General features: G+C 43.2%; 2 protein-coding genes across 5 annotated transcripts in view; both read right to left on the bottom strand.

Annotated features, from left to right (window-relative positions):
* Positions 1-1,903: 1,903 nt before the first annotated feature.
* Positions 1,904-8,773, bottom strand: LOC311104486 (uncharacterized protein). The gene is made up of 10 exons (XM_084146337.1): positions 8,730-8,773; positions 8,472-8,568; positions 8,201-8,324; positions 7,890-8,047; positions 7,555-7,697; positions 7,082-7,259; positions 6,478-6,617; positions 4,018-4,180; positions 3,435-3,723; positions 1,904-2,242 (listed from the first exon to the last, which is right to left on the bottom strand). The coding sequence occupies exons 1-9, from the start codon at positions 8,750-8,752 to the stop codon at positions 3,658-3,660; spliced, it is 1,092 nt and encodes a 363-aa protein (XP_084002463.1). The 5' UTR covers positions 8,753-8,773; the 3' UTR covers positions 1,904-2,242; positions 3,435-3,657.
* A 6,856-nt stretch (positions 8,774-15,629) lies between these two features.
* The window catches only part of LOC311103405 (insulin-like growth factor 2 mRNA-binding protein 1), a 64,253-nt gene continuing 57,689 nt past the window's right edge, over positions 15,630-22,193 (bottom strand). For 2 of the 4 annotated variants that reach the window (XM_084144969.1, XM_084144971.1), the window contains exons 6-15: positions 20,277-20,564; positions 19,800-19,934; positions 19,471-19,593; positions 18,910-19,045; positions 18,569-18,691; positions 18,228-18,344; positions 17,417-17,491; positions 16,964-17,095; positions 16,630-16,743; positions 15,631-16,456 (exon numbers count right to left, since the gene is read on the bottom strand). In XM_084144969.1, coding sequence (XP_084001095.1) covers positions 16,292-16,456; positions 16,630-16,743; positions 16,964-17,095; positions 17,417-17,491; positions 18,228-18,344; positions 18,569-18,691; positions 18,910-19,045; positions 19,471-19,593; positions 19,800-19,934; positions 20,277-20,564 — 1,408 coding nt within the window. In that variant the 3' untranslated portion in view covers positions 15,631-16,291. Of the gene's footprint in view, positions 16,457-16,629; positions 16,744-16,963; positions 17,096-17,416; positions 17,492-18,227; positions 18,345-18,568; positions 18,692-18,909; positions 19,046-19,470; positions 19,594-19,799; positions 19,935-20,276; positions 20,565-22,193 lie in introns of all 4 variants that reach the window. The other 2 variants (XM_084144970.1, XM_084144972.1) reach the window with 2 other exon arrangements.

Here is a 22,193-nt window from a genome sequence, read left to right as displayed (position 1 = left end):
TTCCTTTGTGTGATCTTTTTCTGTAGTACAGATCTTGTTATTCTACTTCTGTCTGGGACTGGGTTGGAGAGACATCACCTAGCTTTTAGAGGGCTGTGCTATGTAATCAATTAGCCAAACGTCACCCACATGTCACAACACTCACTGAGGATGCCGACACAACACTAAAGTGGGAATAACACTTTGTACAGGCCCTCCTGTAGCTCAGTTGGTAGAGCATGGCGCTTGCAACGCCAGGGTTGTGGGTTCGTTTCCCACAGGGGGTCAGTATGAAAATGTATGCACTCACTAACTGTAAATCGCTCTGGATAAGAGCGTCTGCTAAATGACTAAAATGTAGTGACCAAGGCTGCACATTTACTTGGATAAGGTCTTAGTTATGGAATCAATTTCTAGTTTGAGTAACAAAGTCCACTTTGACCTTGAGATTAATTTATTTGAAAGGACATGCTGACAGTAATAATAACCCCTTCATTAGTAACAGATTATTGCCGTAGTTCAACGTCTTGTCTATAATTCTTGAAGGGTAGTGGGGTATCTTCAGTGGAAACAGACCATGTGAGTGTCAGGTCTGAGTGACAGTGTAGTGCCGAAAAGCATGCTCTCTTCAGAAAACCAAAATGCAATCTACTTTCATAGAACACACTACAAGCAGGTGTAAATCTTATCCATTAATAAAACCACTCAAAACATTTCTCATGTTCCTGTTTAGTTTCCTCACTGGGTCATGACAGCAACCACAAAGTACTGTATATGTTCTGCATTGTAGCCAATAGTCAAATATATTGTAGCTAACCAAAATGCAGAATTGTTGCGCTCTATCTGCCCGGTAATTGTTACCAAGTAAGGGTATGATGCTAGTGCTTAGATGAAAAACATACATAATGAAAGACGATGATTTGGTTATCAAAAGTCAATGAACTACAGTCCTGCAGACAAATCGTAGGTTAGAAACTGTATTATGTAATAAATATGTAGGGTAGGAACATTTCCAAGGACACCAGGTTCTTCATTTACTGTATACAACCATTATACACTTCTATAACATAAACAAGTAATTGTCTGTGTAAAACTGCCCTGAGGGAAGCTAGGGAGCTCCCAGTCCCTAGACATGGGTATTACTGGGGACAAAAACTAAGTAGGACTGATGCTGTTTGATGAGACTACTGTATCACATTTAAGACAGAAAAACAAGATCCCTTTCACTTCGGTCCACAGTGGAATGGAATGTGATCTATGAAGAGGATTATCAAACCACCCAATCCCTCTTCAACCACAAAGTGAGGAGAAGAGAATGTAACCTAATTACTGCAGAAGCTGCTGCCACATGTATCAGAAGTGGGTCAAACCGTCCACATAACCAACTTTTCACAGCTCCGACATTGGCCCAGCCTGCTGCATCCCCGGGAGCCAATTGAAAGGCAGTTGGTGAGGAGTGAAGCATGAAGGGTAACTGTGACAGGTATGAAAAGCGAGAGGGAGAGCAGGCTCTCAAGTCCATGCGCCAAGTAGCTCAGACAAACCACCAAAGGGCCTGTCTTTTCAAGAATATGAGTGCAGGTTTTGTAAACAGCTTGTACGTAAAGTTACAAAGGCAGGTGGAAATAAATATAACACATTGCTTGTGGAAGCCATTGAAGACCCATCTTAGATGGACTATTTCTCTTCAGGCTTTTGACAGCCTTCAGGGTTGACTTTGTCTGCCAACCCATAGATTATCTAACCACGTCAGCCAACGGGGAGCAAAATAACTCAGCACATTAACAGGATCTATGCAGTGTACATAGTTACTACACTCTAGTGGTGAAATTATGAAAATATGACAAACACCATATCCTATAGGGGTGCTGATGACTAAAATAGCCTAAACTTTGATAAAGAAATAAAAGTTGCACTCTTCATTCGCCACAACGTTTATTTATTTTGACAAGTTGAGTATAGAGAGTAGAGTGCACAACTTTCACCTCTTCTTTAAGTGAAAATATTAAGAAATACAAATGAAAAGTTAACAGAGAAAAGGTTTGTTATTTATTTACATGGAAGTGGTAAGACAAAACAGAGCAACATTAGAAAAGGTGTCATGAGATATTTACTAGGGATGTGTAGCTCTCCTTTCATGAATGATTCAATCCGCATCTAGATACATGGACTCTGATATACATTTACATTTTAGTCATTTAGCAGACGCTCTTATCCAGAGTGACTTACAGTTAGTGAGTGCATACATATATTTTTTTTCATACTGGCCCCCCATGGGAATCGAACCCACAACCTTGGCGTTTCAAACGCCATGCTCTACCAACTGAGCACAGTCGTTATCTGACTGTCATATGCAGTTACATGCATAAAAGTTCAATAGCCTACTGAACTGATGGAGAGGACGCATCAATTCAGTCACATCACCGACAAACTGAAATGGTCCACCCACACAGAGAGTGTGGTGAAGAAGGCGCAACAGAGCCTCTTCAACCTCAGGAGGCTGAAGAAATTCGGCTTAGCATCTAAAACCCTCAAACTTTTACAGATGCACAATCGAGAGCATCCTGTCGGGCTGTATCACTGCCTGGTACGGCAACTGCACCACCCACAACCGCAGGGCTCTCCAGAGGGTGGTGCGGTCTGCCGAAAGCATTACCGGGGACAACCTACCCGCCCTCCAAGACACATACAGCACCCGATGTCACAGGAAGGCCAAAAAGATCATCAAGGACATCAACTACCCAAGCCACTGCCTGTTCACCCCGCTATCATCTAGAAGGCGAGGTCAGTACAGGTGCATCAAAGCTGGGACCGAGAGAATGAAAAACAGCTTCTATCTCAAGGCCATCAGACTGTTAAATAGCCATCACTAGCACATAAGAGGCTGCTGCTGCCTATTGAAATCACTGGCCACTTGAAGAAATTGAACACTAGTCACTTTAATAATGTTCACATATCTTGCACTACTCATCTCATATGTATATACTGCATTTTATTCTTTAATATTCTATTGTATCTTAGTCCAGGCCGCTCTGTGCTTGTCCATATTTGTATATATTCTTAAATCCCATTCCTTACTAGTTTTGTGTGTATTGGGTATATGTTGTGAATTTGTTAGATATTACTACACTGTCGGAGCTAGAAGCACAAGCATTTCGCTACACCCGCTATAACATCTGCTAAACACGTGTATGTGACAAATACAATTTCATTTGATTTGAACACATTATGGCCGGCAGGGATGTAGCTCAGTTGATAGAGCATGGCGTTTGCAACGCCAGGGTTGTGGGTTCGATTCCCATGGGGGGCCAGTATAAAAAAAAAAAAAATTATTCACTAACTGTAAGTCGCTCTGGATAAGAGCGTCTGCTAAATGACTAAAATGTAAATGTAAATGTAAACACATAGGAGGTATATTCGGAATAAAACAAACTGAGTGAAAAACATTAGTGAACTGGCGATTGTAACGTTTGAATCGGTTTTCTGATTGATGCATGCTTCATTTGGATTGGGCTCCCGCAGAACCATGCACTAGTATCTTAAACATTTGAACCGGGACCGATGCATATCAGTGAATTGTTACATAACTAATATTTACATATTAGAGAGGCAAGGGCGCCCTTTAGTGACCATGGAGAGAAACAGCCACTTCCTCTGTGTAAACTAGAGAGAGGATGGTCAGATGTACGGACTGGAGGAGAGGAACTCCAGCCACTCTGTCAGAGAGGGGGTCTTCTGGGGAGGCTGTGAATTCAAACAACATACATGTCTCACATACATTGTAATGGAATGGACAAATCAACAACATCACTTACATGGTCGTATGTAGCTGTCGATTTCCGATTTTAAAGCGATCTCCAAAAAAGTACTGACCTCAGAGGGTAGAACTTGAACAAAATAATACCTTTTTAAGGGTAGATAATAACTAGAAGGGCAGTGCTCCCTCTTTGCTAAAAACGTTTTTACTAATACCATTTCTATGTGACTCGAATGGCCCTAAATACATAAATTAACAGGTAATGGCGGTGAATGTGTTACCTGTAGGACAGCGTTGTCAACCAGTTCTCCGTCCCTGCGTACAGAGATGAGTGTAGCTGTGCCTCTGGAGGGGTAGCCCTCCTCCACCCCCAGGTTACACACCCTAGAGGCAGTCTTCAGGAAGACTAGCAGTCTCTGGCCTGGACGCCAGTCTATAGCAAACCTACACACAGGAGACATTTTCACCATGTCAAACACAGGTGTTTAAGAATGAAAGAAGATTGTATGTTAGAAAACTTCATGTGTCATTGTGCTTGGAATATGAAAAAAGTCCACAGATTTGAATAAGCTCTCACACACTGTAATTCTTGCTTAGAAGTGTTGGAGTATAAGGTTATGAACATAAACAGTGTTCCAGTGTGATTGAGAATGCATGGGAAAGGTCCTGGATATTTGCTGACAACTTCTACTCACATTCAGTAGAACTGAGTAGTTCAGAAGTAATACTGTGAAGATATTCTATCGGGGGTCATTAAAAACATAGTCTTTGATGGGTTTGTAGCTGAGCAAGTTATGGTTTATCTGGGATGCTATCTATATATATAATGAATATGAAGAATTGGGTGGGTTAAGATTATTAAATATAAAAGTACTAAACCTCTCTCTAAAAGCATCACTTATTCAAAAGTTTTACTTGAACCCTAAATGGTTCTCAAGTAGATTACTAAGAAAAGCGCATCCCTTGTTTAAAAATTGTATTTTTGCCTTTGTGCAGATTGCCATGTCTCATTTTCGATTACTTGAAAATGATATTTTTTTCAAAGTATCTCTCTTTTTCAAACAAGCATTGCAGAGCTGGCTACAATTTCAATTTCATCCCCCTGAAAAGATAGAACAAATATTACAACAAATATTATGGCTGAACTCAAATGTGCTGGTTGATAAAATACCTGTATTTATGGGAAAGATGTTTGAAAAGGGTATTTTGTTTTTAAATGATATTGTAAATTGGAATGGTAGAGTTATGTCTTTCATGGAGTTATCAGAATTGTATGGGAAGGTCTGCTCAATCCAAGATAACAACCAATTGATTACAGCATTACCCCAAAAATTGAGGAGGCAGAGGGATGAGGTAGGGAACTGGTCTGTCTGCCCAATATAAAAGGATCAAAACTGGTGGAGGAATGAAAATAGCATAAATAGGAAATTATACCAGTTTCATTTGAGGACCAGGATGTTGACAGCTGTGCCATACAGATTGCAAAATAGTTGGGAAGAGATTTCTGATGTACCGATTCTATGGTACAGGGTGTATGAGTTGATATATAAAACGATGCAAGATTCAAGACTTCATGCTTTTCAGCTAAAAATATTATATAGAATTCTTGCCACCAACAAAATGTTGAATATTTGGGGCATACAATCATCGAAGCTCTGCAGATTTTGTTGTAAGGAAACAGAATCAATAGACCATTTATTTTGGTATTGTCCTCAGGTAGCCTGTTTCTGGTCTCAGGTATGGCTGAAAATGCTTAACATTGATCTAAAATTGACCTTAGAAATAGTACTGTTGGGAGATCTGATAAAGTTAAAAAAATAAAGTAAAAATAAAACATAACAAAAAGTAAGTTTGAATGACACTGAGGGGCAGTGTTGTTACAGCTAATGCCTGTTTGCCTGAGGCTGATGTCGTGCAGGTGTTTGTACACATGCATATACACACACACACTCATTCAAATGCACACACGTGCACATACACAGACACACACACGTAAATAGTGCCATACATGCATTCAAACATATTCAGTTGGCCTTGCTGTTATGAATTTTGTTGTCCTTGATGTCTTTAGTTTTTTGCATTGTTGTTTTCTGTTTTCCTTGGTCTTTTTTTCTCTTTTGTTGGTTGTTGGTGCATTGGAGACGGGGTCTTGGGGGTGGGGAATGGGATGGTTGAGGGGCAGCTCTCGGGGAACTGTGGGGCTGGTGGACGGGCGGTTGGGAGCTTGGGCCGGTGGCTCGCTGTTTCGGGTCCCCGTTTCTGACCTTGTGGGAGATCTGTCGACGAGCCCTTGAGCAGGGCTTTGACACTGGTTGCTTCTGTGTGTCGCTCTGGATGGGAGTCTGATAGATTACTAATGTGATGCAGTTGTTGAGCGGCTTCACTGCAAGTATATTGTATGTTTTAAATATAAAATAATAAAATAGGTTGTTGAGCGCTAATCCGCATGTTTTAGTTTGCAGAAATCGCTCCGTTTGACTGTGTTGATCTGATTGATTGTATACAGCTGTTTTATATGGGTTTTTGTTAGCGTGTGTGTCTCAATGATCCCTCTCCAAGAGAGAGGCAGTGGGATATATTCAGATGGCTTCTTTTAATGCTTCAGATCATGTGGTAAGGCCTTCAAACAGCAACAGGATTCAGTCTCAGAAAGAAACATAATTCCACTTTATCAATGAACATCAAGGGTCTCGATTCTATCATCACTGACTGATCTTTGTAGGCACTGTGTGTGTGTGTACCTGGAGTGCAGGGCCTGGATCTCAGCCAGCATCTCTCCCTGGCTGGTGTAGCACTGCATGACCTCCAGCAGGGCAGCACTGAGGTGAGAAAGGCGACCCTTCATTGACTCCTCTAACAGCCCTGCAGTACCCTGATACACCTAGAGGGAGGGAGAGGGACGGGGGAGAAAGTGGGGGTTGTGACTAATGGTGGCATAATATATATATTTTTTTCTCAATAGGTGCCAAAAACTGAGAAATAATGTAGATTGATACTTACTTGGCTAAATCTAACAATGATTCTCATCAAGGAGACAGGGACAGGAAAGGGGCTCAGGGGGAGCTAAGGAGAAGAGGTGTAGGAACTAGGATGGAACCGGAACAGGGGAAGGAGCTATGGAAAAGAGGCGAAGGGACCGGAAACCGAACCAGGAGTGTATTCATTACTCACACACCGTAGCAAAAACTTTTGCAACGGAAACCGATTACTCCAAACTGAAAACTTTTTGCAACTAAAACAAGAGTTTCTATTGGACAAATTCAGGTAGGTCCCTCCCCATGTTGTTTGCTTCCGTTTGGTTCCTAGTGAATACCACCCAGGTCGGAGGTCAGTTGTGTTGTTTACCTGGAGGTGGAAGTGGTCATCAGGGCTCCAAGTGACGGTCAGTCTGAGGGGCTCCAGCTGGCCAGAGGAGGAGGACCCACAGGAATGTGGCCTCAGTTCCACACACAGCTCTGAGGACCCCACCGACAGCAGCCTACACTGCATCACCCCCCGTGTCTCCTCCACATAGCTCTGCAGGCTGAGGACAGGAGACAATAGGGGAGAGCGGTGAGTACGGACTGGAGCAGGGCAGTCAGGTACCCACCCTCGTTTGCAATTACCAAGGAGCTAGGTTAGGGGATCAAGGTTGATTTGTCTTTCTCACGTTCATTAGGAAATGGGAAATTGAATGAGAGTTCTAATAGCTGAGTGAACAACATGGAAGTGTGGTAGCGCAAGACTAGTCAGGGCAAATTAGTGGAGGTGGGAGAGTAGAAATAGGACACGTTTCTGCAAGGACGTATGATTGGTGGATAGAGCTGCTTGTCACTCACGCTTCTCTCAGGTGCTGCCAGTCAGCCAAGCGGTCCAGTGCGGCGTCTGTCTCCGCCCTCAGCTGGGCCAGCTGCCCCTCACACACACGCAAGGCATTGTGGGCTCTCTGGAGGGCCTCCCCCATCTGCAGACTGAGCTCTTTCTATGGGAGAGATGTGGAAAGACAGATTACACATCCAAAACATGGCACAGGACTATTAAACAAAGTAACCATACGAAAGACCATGTCTGTCGAATGTCTGCAAATTGTGAGGGAACCGATTGCTTTCTTTTTCAAAGATGTGGAAAGTCACCGTACAGACTAAAGTGTGTGTGTGTCCGTGAGTGTGTATACCTTCTTCTCTAGTGCCGTGACCAGGTGTGTCAGTCTGTTCCGTTTGTGGTGCAGTTTATCCATCCTGTCCTGTAGGGTGCTGATGAGTGTCTCCACCTCCTGGACTCCCTCTTTATATTCACTCTTCAGGGCCTTCCAGCGTCTGTGAGCCTCGTTGCCTGAACAAGGCAGACCAGTCATTTACAAAAGTACTACACTGGGGTAGACCTGACCCCTCCGAGTACTATTACATGGTACTCAGATGCCATGGAAGTAAGGATATCTTGAGTGGCATTATTGCTGATTATGTGTTGGGTGTGTCTGTGTGTTACCGGGGTTTGGGGGGCAGGGTTCATTAAGCAGCTGGTCAGTTGACTCCAGTTTCTCCAGAAGCTGCATCATGTCATCCAGCACAAACAACTGTCTGCCCAAAATCTTCTGTTTGCTACGACTCTCCTGAACAACAACAACACACAGATAGTACTTATAAAAGTAATTAATGCCATGCATATATTTTTCTTTGACCATCTCCAACATTTTTGACGAGTTGTTTGGCCAAGCATTTCAAAGTGTCTAAAGTAGGTGATGTGTTAACCTACTCACAGTTAGGTAGGGCACCATCAACTCCGCTTCCCCACCCTCCTGATGCTCTGCCCCATCGTACAAATCCAAATGTACATGGTCGCATCTTTCAAGCAACCTGAAAACGATGGTTCAGAGTCAAACTCCGAATAGCTAGTTAACGTTAATAAGAAGCCTTACCTCGATTCATAATTTGACGAAAGGCACGATATTATGGAATAGGGCTGAAATACATTATATAAGAGTATTCAATTTGATACAAATGTTTAGGAAACTTACGCTTGAACAGCCCCAGTCGCCATTTTGGTTTTCAAAATTGAGCGGCCGCCGTACAACGTGGAGTGTGATTGGATAGATTATTGTCCAATTAGGTTGAAAGTAGGCGGTGCGTCAAGGAAAAGCGAGCGACTTCTCTCATAGAAGACACCATTTATAAGAAAATCTATGTAAAAGCCTAGAAATGGTCTGCTTTTTCATTTTCCTTCATTTAAAAAATATATATTAGCAGCAGAGGCTCCTGACTACCGAACTCAACAGTATTTTAGACGTAAAAACACACCACAGTGCTGGTCTTAAACAGGTATGATTAGTGACATTTCAATCAGGATACTACCCAGCTAGCACATTTGGTTCCTTGGAAGTTGTGGGAACGTACGTTTTTGGTTTCACATGGGTTCTGGGAACTAAGTCATACGTTTCCTGACCTTAAAACTGAAAGGTTTTAAACGTTCTGAGAACCAAAGTGAACATTTTGCTTGTTCTGAGAAAGTTCATTTTGAGGTTGCAGGAAGGTTCTGAGAATGTTTTACTATGGTTCCCTGAAAGATTTCCTGGGAGGTTTTATTAACATTCTGAGAGTGGAAATGATAGGTTATTTGGAGGTTTTAGAATAACTTCCTTAAAACTTTAACTGAATGTTTTAATAAGACTTTTAATAACACTGCTAGCTTAGTTTGGGTTAACTGTTTTGAACTTCAAGCACAGATTGGACACATGGAAATGATTTTGCTTAGGCATTAATCATGCAAAAACATTTCATTTTTTATTGTGGCATGGCGTCAGTTAGGCTCAAACCTATGATCTTCTGTTCTCTATCCATGGAATTAGTCCACAGCACCACCAGGATGGAGCTAGCATGACATGTGTTTTTAACTCATACAAAGCGGTTCATTTTAGTGTATTCTAACACACCCCATTTCAAAGGAAACAAGCACTCATTAAGATCAGGTGTCGCCAATTAGTGCTCTTGGCCAACACACGTGAACACACTTAACAAGATAGAGAATAGAGAGAGTTTTGTTGGAGCCGAGAACGGAATGTATATGTTTTAAAGTAACATTCTTAGAACGTTCTTTGAGCATTACTAATGTTTTCTTGTGGTTTTTATGGAATGTTTTCTTAATGTTCTGAGAACATTAACTTTAAATAGAACCATGAGGAAACCTGCAGAAAAAGATATGCTGAAGTACTGAAATTCCCACCTAAGAAACATATGGTTCTCAGAACGTTATGTGCTAGCTGGGTATCTTGCGCCCAGAAAGTTCTGGGAAGGCTGTATGCAAAATAACCATAGGACAACCAGGCTCTCACCAAGCTCTAAGAAACGTATGGTTCTCAGAACGTTATGTGCTAGCTGGGTATGTTTTTTACAAGAGGGGGCAATGTTACATTAATAGACCGTAAAAAATTAAATTATAGGACCTTGACCTAGCCAGGTGTGTACGTACCCATGATATAATTATGATATGTGTCAGAGGAACACATTGCCTCAGAAAGTAAAGCATTTTGGTAAACTCCTGTTGAGAGTGTCTCCAGATATAGGCTTAAAGAAGTAGATTTGTTAATACCAGTGTTTTAGGTTGCTTCTAAGAAATTCCAAGAAAGTTCAATACCTAAAGTGCATCCTCTTTGCAAATATTTGCAGAAAATGCAGATATAGCCATAGAGTCCCTAGACTTTTCATTGATATCTTTGATTGGAATTCCAAATGCTAGATCGAGGCCTCTGGTGTGATGATACACAGTGTTCCACTCAAAGAAATATAATGAATTATTCTAGTTATGTGGTTCATTGTAATTTTTCTGTAAAGACCACAGTGGGTGAAGAAGGCAGTGTGGTGGAGGTATTGTATAGAGTAAAAAGATAACACAGAAAACACACAAGACAGAAGCGGGTTCCGGTTTTCTCGTCTTTTAATAACACATTCATATCTATGCTCTGTTTTGTTTACAAGGAGTTTAAAACAAGTCTTGATGAGAACTAAGAAATCAGGCAGGCAGAAATAGAAAGGCCAAGGCCCCAGAGGTGGAGGAGGGCTGCCAGCAGAGCAGAGCCCGAAAGATGGGCCTCTCTCTCTCCATGTCCTCCTCCTCCAGCTTCTCCGGAGACTGCAGCTAAGCAGGTCCTTTCTTTTCAAATGAATCATAAAAAATAAAAATAAAAAATCTAATCGTTTAGACATCATGCTGCTCTGAAAAGGTTTCACCGAGTGTTATTATGTTGCAGTTCACAAAGAGAGAATCCTAATGCATCCAAACACAAGAAATACAATCCTATGTCATTTGAAAAAGCAATCAGAAAATAAATCAAACAAAAAAAGATGAAGAATTTTGAGGCTAAAAACTTAAGTCTAATGAAAGAACAAAAATGCAATTGGAAATTAAATCTCGTTATCTTGTTGTTGGAGAAAAAAAAGACTTCAGTTAATCTCTCCCCCTTGACTTTTTCCTTTTCATAATCCTTTCAAAACAATTTCTATTAATGGAGAAAACGAAATCATCTTTGGAAGAAGTAAAAGTTTTTATTTTCCTTTAATAGACTATGAACTACAGTATATGGCGATGCCGCTACCCAGTTATTTATTCATTTACTTAATTTTAATTTGAGCATTTTCAAATGTTAAACTTTTTTTGTGTCCTTTTTTAATTTGACCATTTACCTATTTTTTCCTAAGAGGTAGATCAACAAAAAAAGTACATGGTTACAGGTATCGTGTCCGTTGATCCAGGAAGTGAAGACAAAGGGAGGGATGGTGGAAGAGGGGCAGAGCTGGAGGAGGACTGTGAGGGGAGGAGGGTGGGACACTGGGCCTCAGGACCCCAAGGTGAGGGCCTCTGGGGGAGCTGGTTATCCAAAGTGGTCACGGAGAGAAATGTGCAACAGGCACAGAGTGTGGTTTATCTACTGAGGGACAGAAGACATTTCAGGGCCCTCAGGTTCTCATTCAAGAGAGACCGAACAACCCTGCCCCACCAAAAGAGCAACAAGGGTTTAGTTTCCCATTTATTAACTTTGTTCCAATCCTCGGTGGCCCCTTATCACTCAAACCAACATGTCCCAGGCCTACTAGAGGATGCCCATAATAGACCCAGTCGCTCCCCACACATAGACCTCTCCCTCCCTGCTCCTGCACCCCACTTCACCCTCTGTATTTCTATTTCATTTTTACAGTCCCAACTCTAAGCCGGAGAGGTAAAATGAAAAAAAAAAAAAAATTAAAGTGAATGAAAAAAAATACTGTAACATGCACTGTTCGCTCTTGTCTGGTTGATAAAAACAATCTTATGGCTAAGTCTTGAGGTAGCGTTCCCAGTTATGTGTGAGGTTTGTTTAATCTTTGTAGCACCCATCTATGATGTCTCGTTTAAGTGAAGACCAGAGTCTACCAATGAGGAAAAAAACATTGTGGTGTGCATCTTTGTTTCAATAATCATAGCCGTCATTACGAGAGCTTGAATCTGTTGTCAATATGCTAAGCTACAAGCTTTGATGGGAAGTTTCAAAAGAGTTTTGTCATATTGTTGTGGGTTTGTTTTATAAGTGGATAATCAACAGTCCACATGCCAAATGTCGGCCATGAATACAGCTTGTCAACATATCACTCAAATTGCATAAAAAAGGACTTCAGTTTAGAGATGAGAGGAATTTTGTTTGTGGACACAATAGTGAGCCATTCGCTTTGCCACAGACAACGAGCATGGATTTCATGTTATAGTGTTTTAAAGTGTGAGGACCAGAGAGTAAGCCACTCAGTGAACAGACCAGGTGTCATCCATTCCAGATAAAACCAAATTCTTATTATTTGTCTTTTTGAGTATAAAAACTTGTGTTTGGCACAGTTATTACTTACGTCATGTAATGCGTTACATGTTAGTATTTTTTATTTATTTAGTAGCTGTTTAAGAAATCTGTGCATTTAAAAAATTATCAGAAAAAAATGTAATCAACTATTTTTCCAAACTAAAGCAACGGAAATAAATTGAAAAAAGTATATGTAATAAAACTAGAAACATCTGAACAGAAGTGAGAAAACGAACACAATCGAGGCCAGCGTAAGAGAGGGTGGAGGACTCTGTAGTTCCCCTCAACTCCAAAAATCTTTTTTTTTAAAGGTACTCCTAGTCCTGTGGAGTACAGAAAAGTACAAATAAAATCCTGGTAGTAAGAGAGTGTGTGGGTAGAAGGATCTTAAACCAGGGTGATGAGATAGTGAAAGAAAACTGGAGGAGAGGAGGAGGTTACTTGTGTGATGGACTATATGGTCTACAGTTGCATTTCCAGTGACCTAACACAAATAGGTAATTCTTGTACGTCAATCAATGGTACACTATTTTTCTGTCAGTCTCTAACATAGTAGATAACAGTCCCTCCCGCGCTTTCCCCAAAAGATTGGCCCATCTCCCATCACTCTTCTACACCTCCCTTACTAAATTGCATCAAGTTTTTAAAAAGTCCTGGAGGTTCTCGGTCATTTCAATATTTAGTTGTTTACATTATTCAATTAGTGTAACAGTATTTAACCAGATGTCATGTCCAAATAAAGCTTGCTGTATACAAAAAAAAAAGAACAAAAAAAAGGCTGCAGTCTGAATAATCCAAAATAGTGTGTCTTGGTGTTTGTGAAAAGAGCTCTATGGGTCGGAAAGAGACGGAAACTTCTGAGGAGCATTTGTACCCCACATGATGATGGAGTTATACGCTCATTGCCAAGGAGACCTCTAAACATGTCAGGTTAGCTCTTGCCATGGGGAAACAAGAAGTTGCCGTCTCTTGAAAAAAAATGGAAGCATAAACAGTTGAATAGACTTTCACCTGTCAATGGTAAGAAAGTATGTTTCAAAGCCGCTGGCCAGCCTACTGGGAGTGTTTAGTGAGTAGCTCAGGTTGTGGAAATGATGTCAATCAATGACCTGGCACGTTTTACTCTTCGGCTTTTCCATCATTTTTCAAGATTTATTTCCCCATAGTTATTTCAAAAATACAAAAGTCTGGTTATCGGTTTCCTTTTACATCTTATGAACAGGTTAAATCTATTTATTTTATGCATTTTTCAACTTCCTTGCTTTTTGCTCCCATTTTTAAAAGGTTATTGAATTCCCTCTGTCTATTGAAAGACAAACCGAGGCCATAGGTTATCTTTCTACTTTTTTCTGCTTTTTTACACCCCACCACTTCCCCCACAAAAAATGTAACACTTAAAACCAATAAACAAAAAAACACTAACACACCCAAACCCACACGCAATCACACTCACAGTTCAAGAGCATGAGAAATGGGGAGGGCTGAGGCTTATTGGTCAGTGCACAGAGCTAATAAATATTCACATTCAGTGTTTTCAGAGCAAGGGGACAGATTGAACGCCCTTCAGTCTTACATCAACATTTCTCTGGCACAGCACTAAAGATGGACTGCAACATGTAAGTAAACATTCTGCGCATTAAGATGATGTCATCATGAAACAGACAAGAGGGCCTTGGATACACAGTGGTCAAAGTCATATCATGGGAGTTCTGCCTCAAAAACCTGGCCTGTCATGTTGTCAGTATTCTAGTTCAGCAGTATAACAAATTATAGCTTGTATGACAAACATATATAATCATAAATAACCTTTTGAACATGTCAAAAACATAATTACTGGGACCTGATCATAACCCACACCCATGGTGTGGTATGGACCAACATGTGCCCAGAGACCCTCTTGACTAACAGCGCCTTCCCCATTGGCCAATACTCTGATTTTAAAGACTGAATGCTCCAATCATACTTCAGCAAGAGCCAGAGGTTGCCCCCAAAGCAAGCACGACAACACATGTCCTCTATCACCTGGCCATTGTTGGCTAATTTCACTTTCTCTTCTGGGGCATCACCTCTGGGTCATTCTGATTTTCAAAATAAAAGTCACACCAAAAAAACAGAAAAAAATTACCAAAGCAACAAGACAAAACCTAAAAAAAATATTTTTTCCCTTAAAAAAATAAAAAATATTCAGGACTATCAGCTTTATATAAAACACCAGCAAGCAAAAAAAAGAAGTTAGGAATACTGAGGTAACAATACCCTGAGGTAGGTTTTTATTTTTAATTTCATTTGATCTAATCTTTTCTAGTAACGGTGAGAGCGCCCCATGCTTCTACCCCTCTTTCATTAGGTGGGGTCTGGAAGCGTCACCGGCAGGCCTTCAGCGGAGGGGGGAGAGAGAGAGGAAGCCATTCCCCACTAACTGTTATTACCTTTCCATCTAGAGGCAAGGACTGTGGATCAACCCACCTGACCCATGTAGTCTTGGTCCTCAAAGACCAATCCTGCTTGGTATCAAATTATGGATTTAGTTGGATTTAGTTTTTGACGTTTTCGTAGATCCAATAAAACGAAATCCAGAACACACAGGGGGTTCCAAAGAACCGGTTTGGGTCTAAATTGGGTCTGAGCATGAAAAGGCAATGAGCAAAATCAAATAAGACCTCTTGTCTGTCAGTCATTGCAGGACTGCTACATATCTGGCTCAACTGTCCACAGTATTTCTCCTTGCCCTCAATTCATTCTCCCGAGGGACCGGGTTAACTCACATATCATATATATATAATATATATAAAATATGCCATTTAGGCGTGGGCCGCTCGCCAGCGAGCATGGCTAGCTAGTTTACGGTCGTTCTCGTCCGCGTCTCGGAGCTAAGCCTCTGCAATAGAACTGCAGGACTAGCTGCGGCCTCCACGCACTTACTGAACTCTCACTGCTCCAACCACCAGACTCCTATCGGGACCTCAGGAACAAACAGTGCCTCGGAAACGAGGCAGACCTGAGTCTTGAGGCGACCCCAAAAGGCAAGGCGATCGAGCGCAGCATTTCATTACATTTCATGAAGATTATATTTACAACCTCATATTTTCTTTTTTTTCTTCGTAGTTTTCTATGAAGGAGTCAAAGAGCAATGTTAACAACTGCGGCCCCTCTGCTGAACTTTCATTGGCTGACGAAGGGTCACCTGATCCATGACCCTGCCCCCACCGCAATGGCTTCCCCACCCCATCTCCCGGCTCCCGATCACTGCATTCTATTAATAATACCTCTGAATAAACATTTCTATACATATATCTTTATCTTTTAAAAAAAACCACCCTTAAAATATAGGACTGGCTGGAGATGGTTAAGAGTTCAGTGTGGGTTTAGTATAAAGTAGGCTGGCCCATCCAAGTGTGATCAGGGAGAGTAGTCACTCTCCATATGAGGAGAAACAAATGCCCCCCATTGGTGTGAGAGAGAGACCCTCTCTGAAACACACAAGGAGGCCTCTACCTGCCACCTCCTCTTAACAACCCACCATTCCCAGTCAGTCGCTCTGGCCTGGCATCTGGTGTCTGTTTTCTCTACGTTTATTTTTCCTCTCTTTTTTTCCTCTCTAAACTTTGTCCTCTCTCAGGCGTTTCCTCTCTCTGACTCAGTTTGACTCGCATCTCTCCCTGTCTATCGCTGGGTCCGTGTGTCGCTCTCTTTTATCCGTCCGTTCATCTATCCTCCGTCCGTTTTTCTGTCTGTCCGTCCGGTAAGGTCCCTCTGCCGCGTCACTTTCTCTGGGGCCGGGGCTCCTGTGCCAGTCCCTGGGAGGACCCCATCTCAGATAGGGCCTGTGGGTGTGGCCCCTGGCGCTCCCCCTGGCGCTCCCCCATACCTCCCTTCTGCTGCTGCCTGACCTGCGTAAGAATGTCCCTGATCTTCCTTTGGGCCAACTGCAGGAGGAACAACAACATATGAGTGAGCAAGTGAAGAGACTGAAGAGTACTGGATAAACTGTTGATGGAGATGATGAGGAGAGGTTGGGGCCTCTTCAAATCTCGGTAGGTTCTATAGCCAACTTCTATAGGCAGCTTATGAAAGAGAGTGAGGACTAGGAGATCCTCACCTGGCTTGCGTAGAAGTGGCCGATGATCTTGACAATAACCTGGTCATTCTCGTCTGGGGTCTGTTCGCGAGGGACCACCACCTCAGCTGCAGTGAGGTTCTGTAGCTCATTCACCTGAGGAATAAGAAGGTTTTGTTAGTGATTTGCACTTAGATAAAACAAACATGACTGTTTGTAGTGATTAGTGGTCCTATGCTCAGTTATTCTAGCTCAGAAGAGGATCGCCACAAGGAAATAGAGGAACAGAATTGATTGTAATACAGGGTACAAGCTATGCCAAAAAGACAACGTGACGCAACCTGAACAGGACCCAGAGAAGACCCTCTACACTCACCGTTTTTCCGCCTTTTCCGATGACTCGGCCGGCAGCGGCAGCAGCTACCTTGATGTGCGTCTCCAGCTTCACTTCCTCCTTCGGCCCAAAGAAGTTTTCCTCCTTCAGTTTGCCATAAATCCTGCCCTGAGCCTGAGGTGGCGACAAAGAATCAGTCAGTTTGACATCGAAAAGTAACTACACCTCTGGCTTGACATGTGACTTGAACAGGGATATGGAGGGAAAAAGAGAGTAGGAAGGAGAGGAAGAGGGTAAGACTAAAAGTAGGGAAATACAGGGTGGAGGAGAAGAAATGGATGGAGGAAGAGAAGGAAGGACAGGCAAGCAGAGACCACACACAAAGAAAGATGCAAACCCCAAGAAGAGGGCTCCCAGTTTTGAACACTGATATGAACACTATGACAAACAGAGGCTGAAAAAGAGATGTCCGATCATGCTCCCATTCTACTGTACCTTGAACTGGGCCTCAGGTGGGCCGGTTACGATGACCATTCGCATCTTGGAGTCTGGAGCCTCAGCTGGGGCAATCTGGAGGGGAAAAGATATGAAGGTCGACTTAAACCACATAGATAGAGGTCTGGAAGGGATTAGGGAGATGTAGCACATGGGGATGTGTGAAACTTACTCCTCAGCCTGAAGTGTCCCCACTTGTGCCAGCGATTAGCTAGCTTTTCACGTGGCGCCGACTGGTAAGACGCCTCAGAAGGGCGATCATGTGTGCTAGCAAGGCAGAGGTCCCGAGATTGAGCCAGGTATGGGCCGAATCAGAAGGAAGTGGTACTCGCTAAACAAGCAGTGTGATGTCCTTTACAGTGGTGCCATGACCCGGATCTACAGTTGCGCTCAGCTCAACGCTGGGGTCGCTGTTGAGTAAGTTTGAGGGGTGAATGTAGCACATGGGGATGTGTGAAACTTACTCCTCAGCCTGAAGTGTCCCCACTTGCAACAGTGAATAGCAAGCTTTTCACGTGGCGCCGACTGGTAAGATGCTTCAGGAGGGCGGTCACGTGTGCAAGCAAGGCAGAGGTTCCGAGTTCGAGTCAGGTATGGGAGGAAGTGGTACTCGCTAAGCAAGCAGAGTGACGTCCTTTACAGAGACATGATAAGTACAAGTATAGGTGTCTCAAAAAGTCATCGTTTTTTTCTAATCAGTTTCAGAGCGGTGATGAAATGCACTATTTACTTTAGCTTGGTGCATGATCTTTCCTCATTGACCAATTTCCTTGTTTGAGTGAATGTCTGTGTTTACTAGTAAATCTCTCACCTTGATTGATGCTCCAGCGTAGCGGCTCAGCTGTTTTATATGCTGTCCCTTCTTGCCGATGATAGCTCCTACCGCCTGGGCCGGGATGTACACATGGACTGTCTCCTGCTCAGGGGCCTGTAGGGTGACATGAAACAGTTACAACTATATCACAACATGACCACAGCCCAACCAAGATGTAACCCACTGATCTAGAGGTTATTACCACACCACAACCCAACCCTACCACAGACAGAGGTCATGTTTGTGAGAGCTAGCATCAGCGTTTGTAAACACAGCTAACTAAACTAAAGCTCAATGACTGCAACCTAACTAGCTTCGATAGACGCCTGTGCACTTACCCCAAAAGAGCCGTAGGGGGCTCCGGATGCAGAGTTGCCTGGTGGGGGAAGGGGCATGGAACCGGAAGGGGGGAAAAGTCCAAGCGCTCCCAGGTTCAGTCCGGGAATCAGATGAGTCTGTTGCTGGAGACAAGAAGCAGGTAAGTGCCAAAGGAACTGATCTGAGAGTGCTTGATAGTTTGAGTGCACGTGACAATGACTGTATGTGCGTTTCTCTCTATTAAAGTCAACAAATACAGGTGGCAACCTAAAGTGCCAGGGGCAGGGGAAAGATCTATGTGAGAGACCATTGTGTTTTGAAGAGAATTGAAGGCCAGTAACCTTATTGAGCATTGACTCACATTCATGGCGGCCATGTCATTGTCATAGGCCTCACGCACTTTCTTCATGATCTCTGTCTCGGCCAGACAACAGGCCTCGATGGGTCCCTTCACTGTGATGGTCCTCTCTGGGTTGTACACGGTCAGGTCCTGCAGTCTGCAGACAGGAGCGGAGGGAAGGAAGAGACAGGGTGGGAGAGGTGAAAGAGGAGGAGGAGAGGAAAGAGGGAGAGGTCAGGTGGAAAAGGAGGAAGATAAGAAACAGGAAGAGCGGGTAGAATAAGAAAGAAGATGAAAGAAGAAACAGAAAGAAAGAAGAAGGGGAGAGGAGAAAAAGGGAGAAAAAGGAACGTTGTTAATCAACCATAGTTGATCATTGGCGACTACAATAATGAACAAACAACTCAGTACATTTCAACAGTCTCAGTCATTGGATATAGTCATAGGTTTCCATCACATGGTGCATGATCTTTCCTAATTGACCATGGCAACTCTGCGGAAACATACCCAGGGACCTGTGTGTTTCATGATGTGTGTAGATGTGTGTGTGTGTATGTATGTTTTTAGATGTGAGTGACTAACGGGGAGATGGTGATCTTGGTGTCGGTGTCCTGCTCCACTTTCTTCAGGTTGCGCCCCTCCTTGCCGATCAGTCGGCCTACAAAGTTATTGTGAGCCAGGATCTTCAGGGGTACTTCCTCAGCACTGAGAGGATGAGGAGAACACAGTATGAGATTAAACACAGAATAAAATAAAATATACAGTTTCCTAACTGCATGCATAAACATCCAGCCTTTGCAGAATTGGAGATACCGTTTTTCAATGGGAAATGTTACAAAATAGCCGGAGGGTCACTTTAAAGTTTTCACACTGTGCAGGTTTGACAGCTGCTTCATGGACACTGCACTCACGTCTTGGTGTCCTTAGCCTCCTGTTGCATGATGTCCAGGATCATACGGCAGGCAGAGGAGCAGCCCTCAGGGGTGGAGTGGATGCTGATTGGCTTCTCAGCTGCGCCGGCATTCTCTTTGCGATGGACGTCGATTCTAGAAACAGGGACGGAGAACGCAGGAAAGTCCATTTGGCCATACAGTATGGTGTCCACAAACAGGTGGACAGGGCGGAGACAGCAATTTCCACCACTTTTGGTTTGTTTGAATTCAATCGAAAGCCCTTTGGGTTGTGCAATGCTCCCAGTACATTTTCATATTCACTTTCAAAGCCTTAACAAAGATGGGATGTAAAGCCTTATATCAGTAATGGCTTTGCTCTGTCTATTCTAGCAACATGTTCTCTTTTAGAGGCCATATCGGTGACTTGCACTCACTTGATCTGGTTCTCTGGTACTCATCTGTTACTTATATTGGTCAACTCATATTGGTACTCACTTGCTCTGGGTTTGTTTGGTGATGTTGCGGATGGTGGCACCCTCCTTGCCGATGATGGCCCCCACGTATTGGGTGGGCACCAGGAGTCGGAGGGGGATGTCAGCGTGGTGGTGTTTTGAGGGCATGCCCGAGCCTGGGGAACCGCCACGTGGGCCGCGGGGTCCGTAACCGGGGCGACGACTGTTGTCTGGGCCGCGTTGGGAGTCGACATCGGACGTCTCATCTGGGATGTAGGAGACGCGCAAGGAGTTGTTCTCAAACTCATAGCCGTTCAGCTTCTGGATAGCCCTGGGAGAAAGAGGTGGATGTTAGATTTCACATTTAATCATACATCGACAATATCAGCAAAACTAGAAATTGTCATTTATGAAATGGTCATTTATAAGGATGACAAAAGAGAAAGAAAGAGTTCCCGTGGCTAGTGTCTTTCACCCATGAGGTTTTCTGAAAACCTTTCTATAATGATGAGTTTTATCTGTTTTTACTAAAATAAAATAGAACCTGGACTTTGAAAGCCAACAGTCTCAAAACAATGCTTTTCTTAAGTGAAATATTCTACTTTGGCCATATTCATCGGCTGCATGTGGTGTAGTTCATCTTTAATTTATTTGATAATTTTTCATGTTGCAGCACAATCCCCAACTGCAGTCCTACTATCATACCACTAGAGGTCACTATATTTACAAAAGTATGTGGACACCCCTTCAAATTAGTGGATTTCAGCCACACCCGTTGCTGACAGGTGTATAAAATCTAGCACACCGCCATGCAATCTCCATAGACAAACATTGGCAGTAGAATGGCCTTACTGAAGAGCTCAGTGACTTTCAACGTGGCACCGTCATAGGATGGCACCTTTCCAACAAGTCAGTTCATCAAATTTCCACCCTACTAGAGCTGCCCCGGTAAACTGTAAGTGCTGTTATTGTGAAGTGGAAACGTCTAGAAGCAACAATGGCTCAGCCGCGAAGTAGTAGGTTACACAAGCTCACAGAACGGGACCGCCGAGTGCTGAAGTGCGTAAAAATCGTCTGTCCTCGGTTGCAACACTCACTACTGAGTTCCAAACTGCCTCTGGAAGCAACGTCGGGAGCTTCATGAAATGAGTTTCCATGGCCGAGCAGCCGCACACAAGCCTAAGATCACCATGTGCAATGCCAAGCATCGGCTGGAGTGGTGTAAAGCTCGCCGCCATTGGACTCTGGAGCAGTGGAAACGCATTCTCTGGAGTGATGAATCACGCTTCACCATCTGGCAGTACGACGGATGTATCTGTGTTTGGCAGATGCCAGGAGAATGCTACCAGCCCCAATGCATAGAGCAAACTGTAAAGTTTGGTGGAGGAGGAATGGTCTGGGGTTGTTTTTCATGGTTCCAGCTCCTTAGTTCCAATGAAGGGAAATCTTAACGCTACAGCATACAATGACATTCTAGACGATTCTGTGCTTTCGACTTTGTGGCAACAGTTTGGGGAAGGCCCCCGTGCACAAACTGAGGTCCATACAAAAATGTTGTCGAGATCGTGAGGAATAACTTTACTGGCCTGCACAGAGCCCTGACCTCAACCCAATCGAACACCTTTGGGATGAATTGGAACGCCGACTGCGAGCCAGGCCTAATCGCCATACATCAGTGCCCAACCTCACTAATGCTCTTGTGGCTGAATGGAAGCAAATGCCCGCAGCAATGTTCCAACATCTAGTGGAAAGCCTTACCGGAAGAGTGGAGGCTGTTATAGAAGCAAAAGGGGGACCAACTCCATATTAATGCCCATGATTTTGGAATGAGATGTTCAACGAGCAGGTGTCCACATACTTTTGGTAATGTAGTGTTTCATGCATCAACATGTGGAGTTTGACAAAGATTCAAACAGCTGGGAGTCTTATCATGTATTACAGTGTTAAATATTGAGAAGAA

This window comes from Coregonus lavaretus, assembly GCF_964263955.1.
Source record: "Coregonus lavaretus genome assembly, chromosome: 28".
Lineage (NCBI taxonomy): Eukaryota > Metazoa > Chordata > Actinopteri > Salmoniformes > Salmonidae > Coregonus > Coregonus lavaretus.
This window is presented reverse-complemented; position numbering and strand designations above follow the sequence as displayed.

Bases quoted from the DNA above. Each gene is read 5' to 3' on its own strand.
- LOC311104486 (XM_084146337.1), bottom strand. From the start codon at position 8,752: ATGGCGACTGGGGCTGTTCAAGC. The intron at 8,325-8,471 runs GTGAGTAGGTTA...GTTGTTGTTCAG, and splicing joins TGATGGTGCCCTACCTAACT to GAGAGTCGTAGCAAACAGAA. The intron at 4,181-6,477 runs GTACACACACAC...TCCTGTGTGTAG, and splicing joins ATCCAGGCCCTGCACTCCAG to GTTTGCTATAGACTGGCGTC.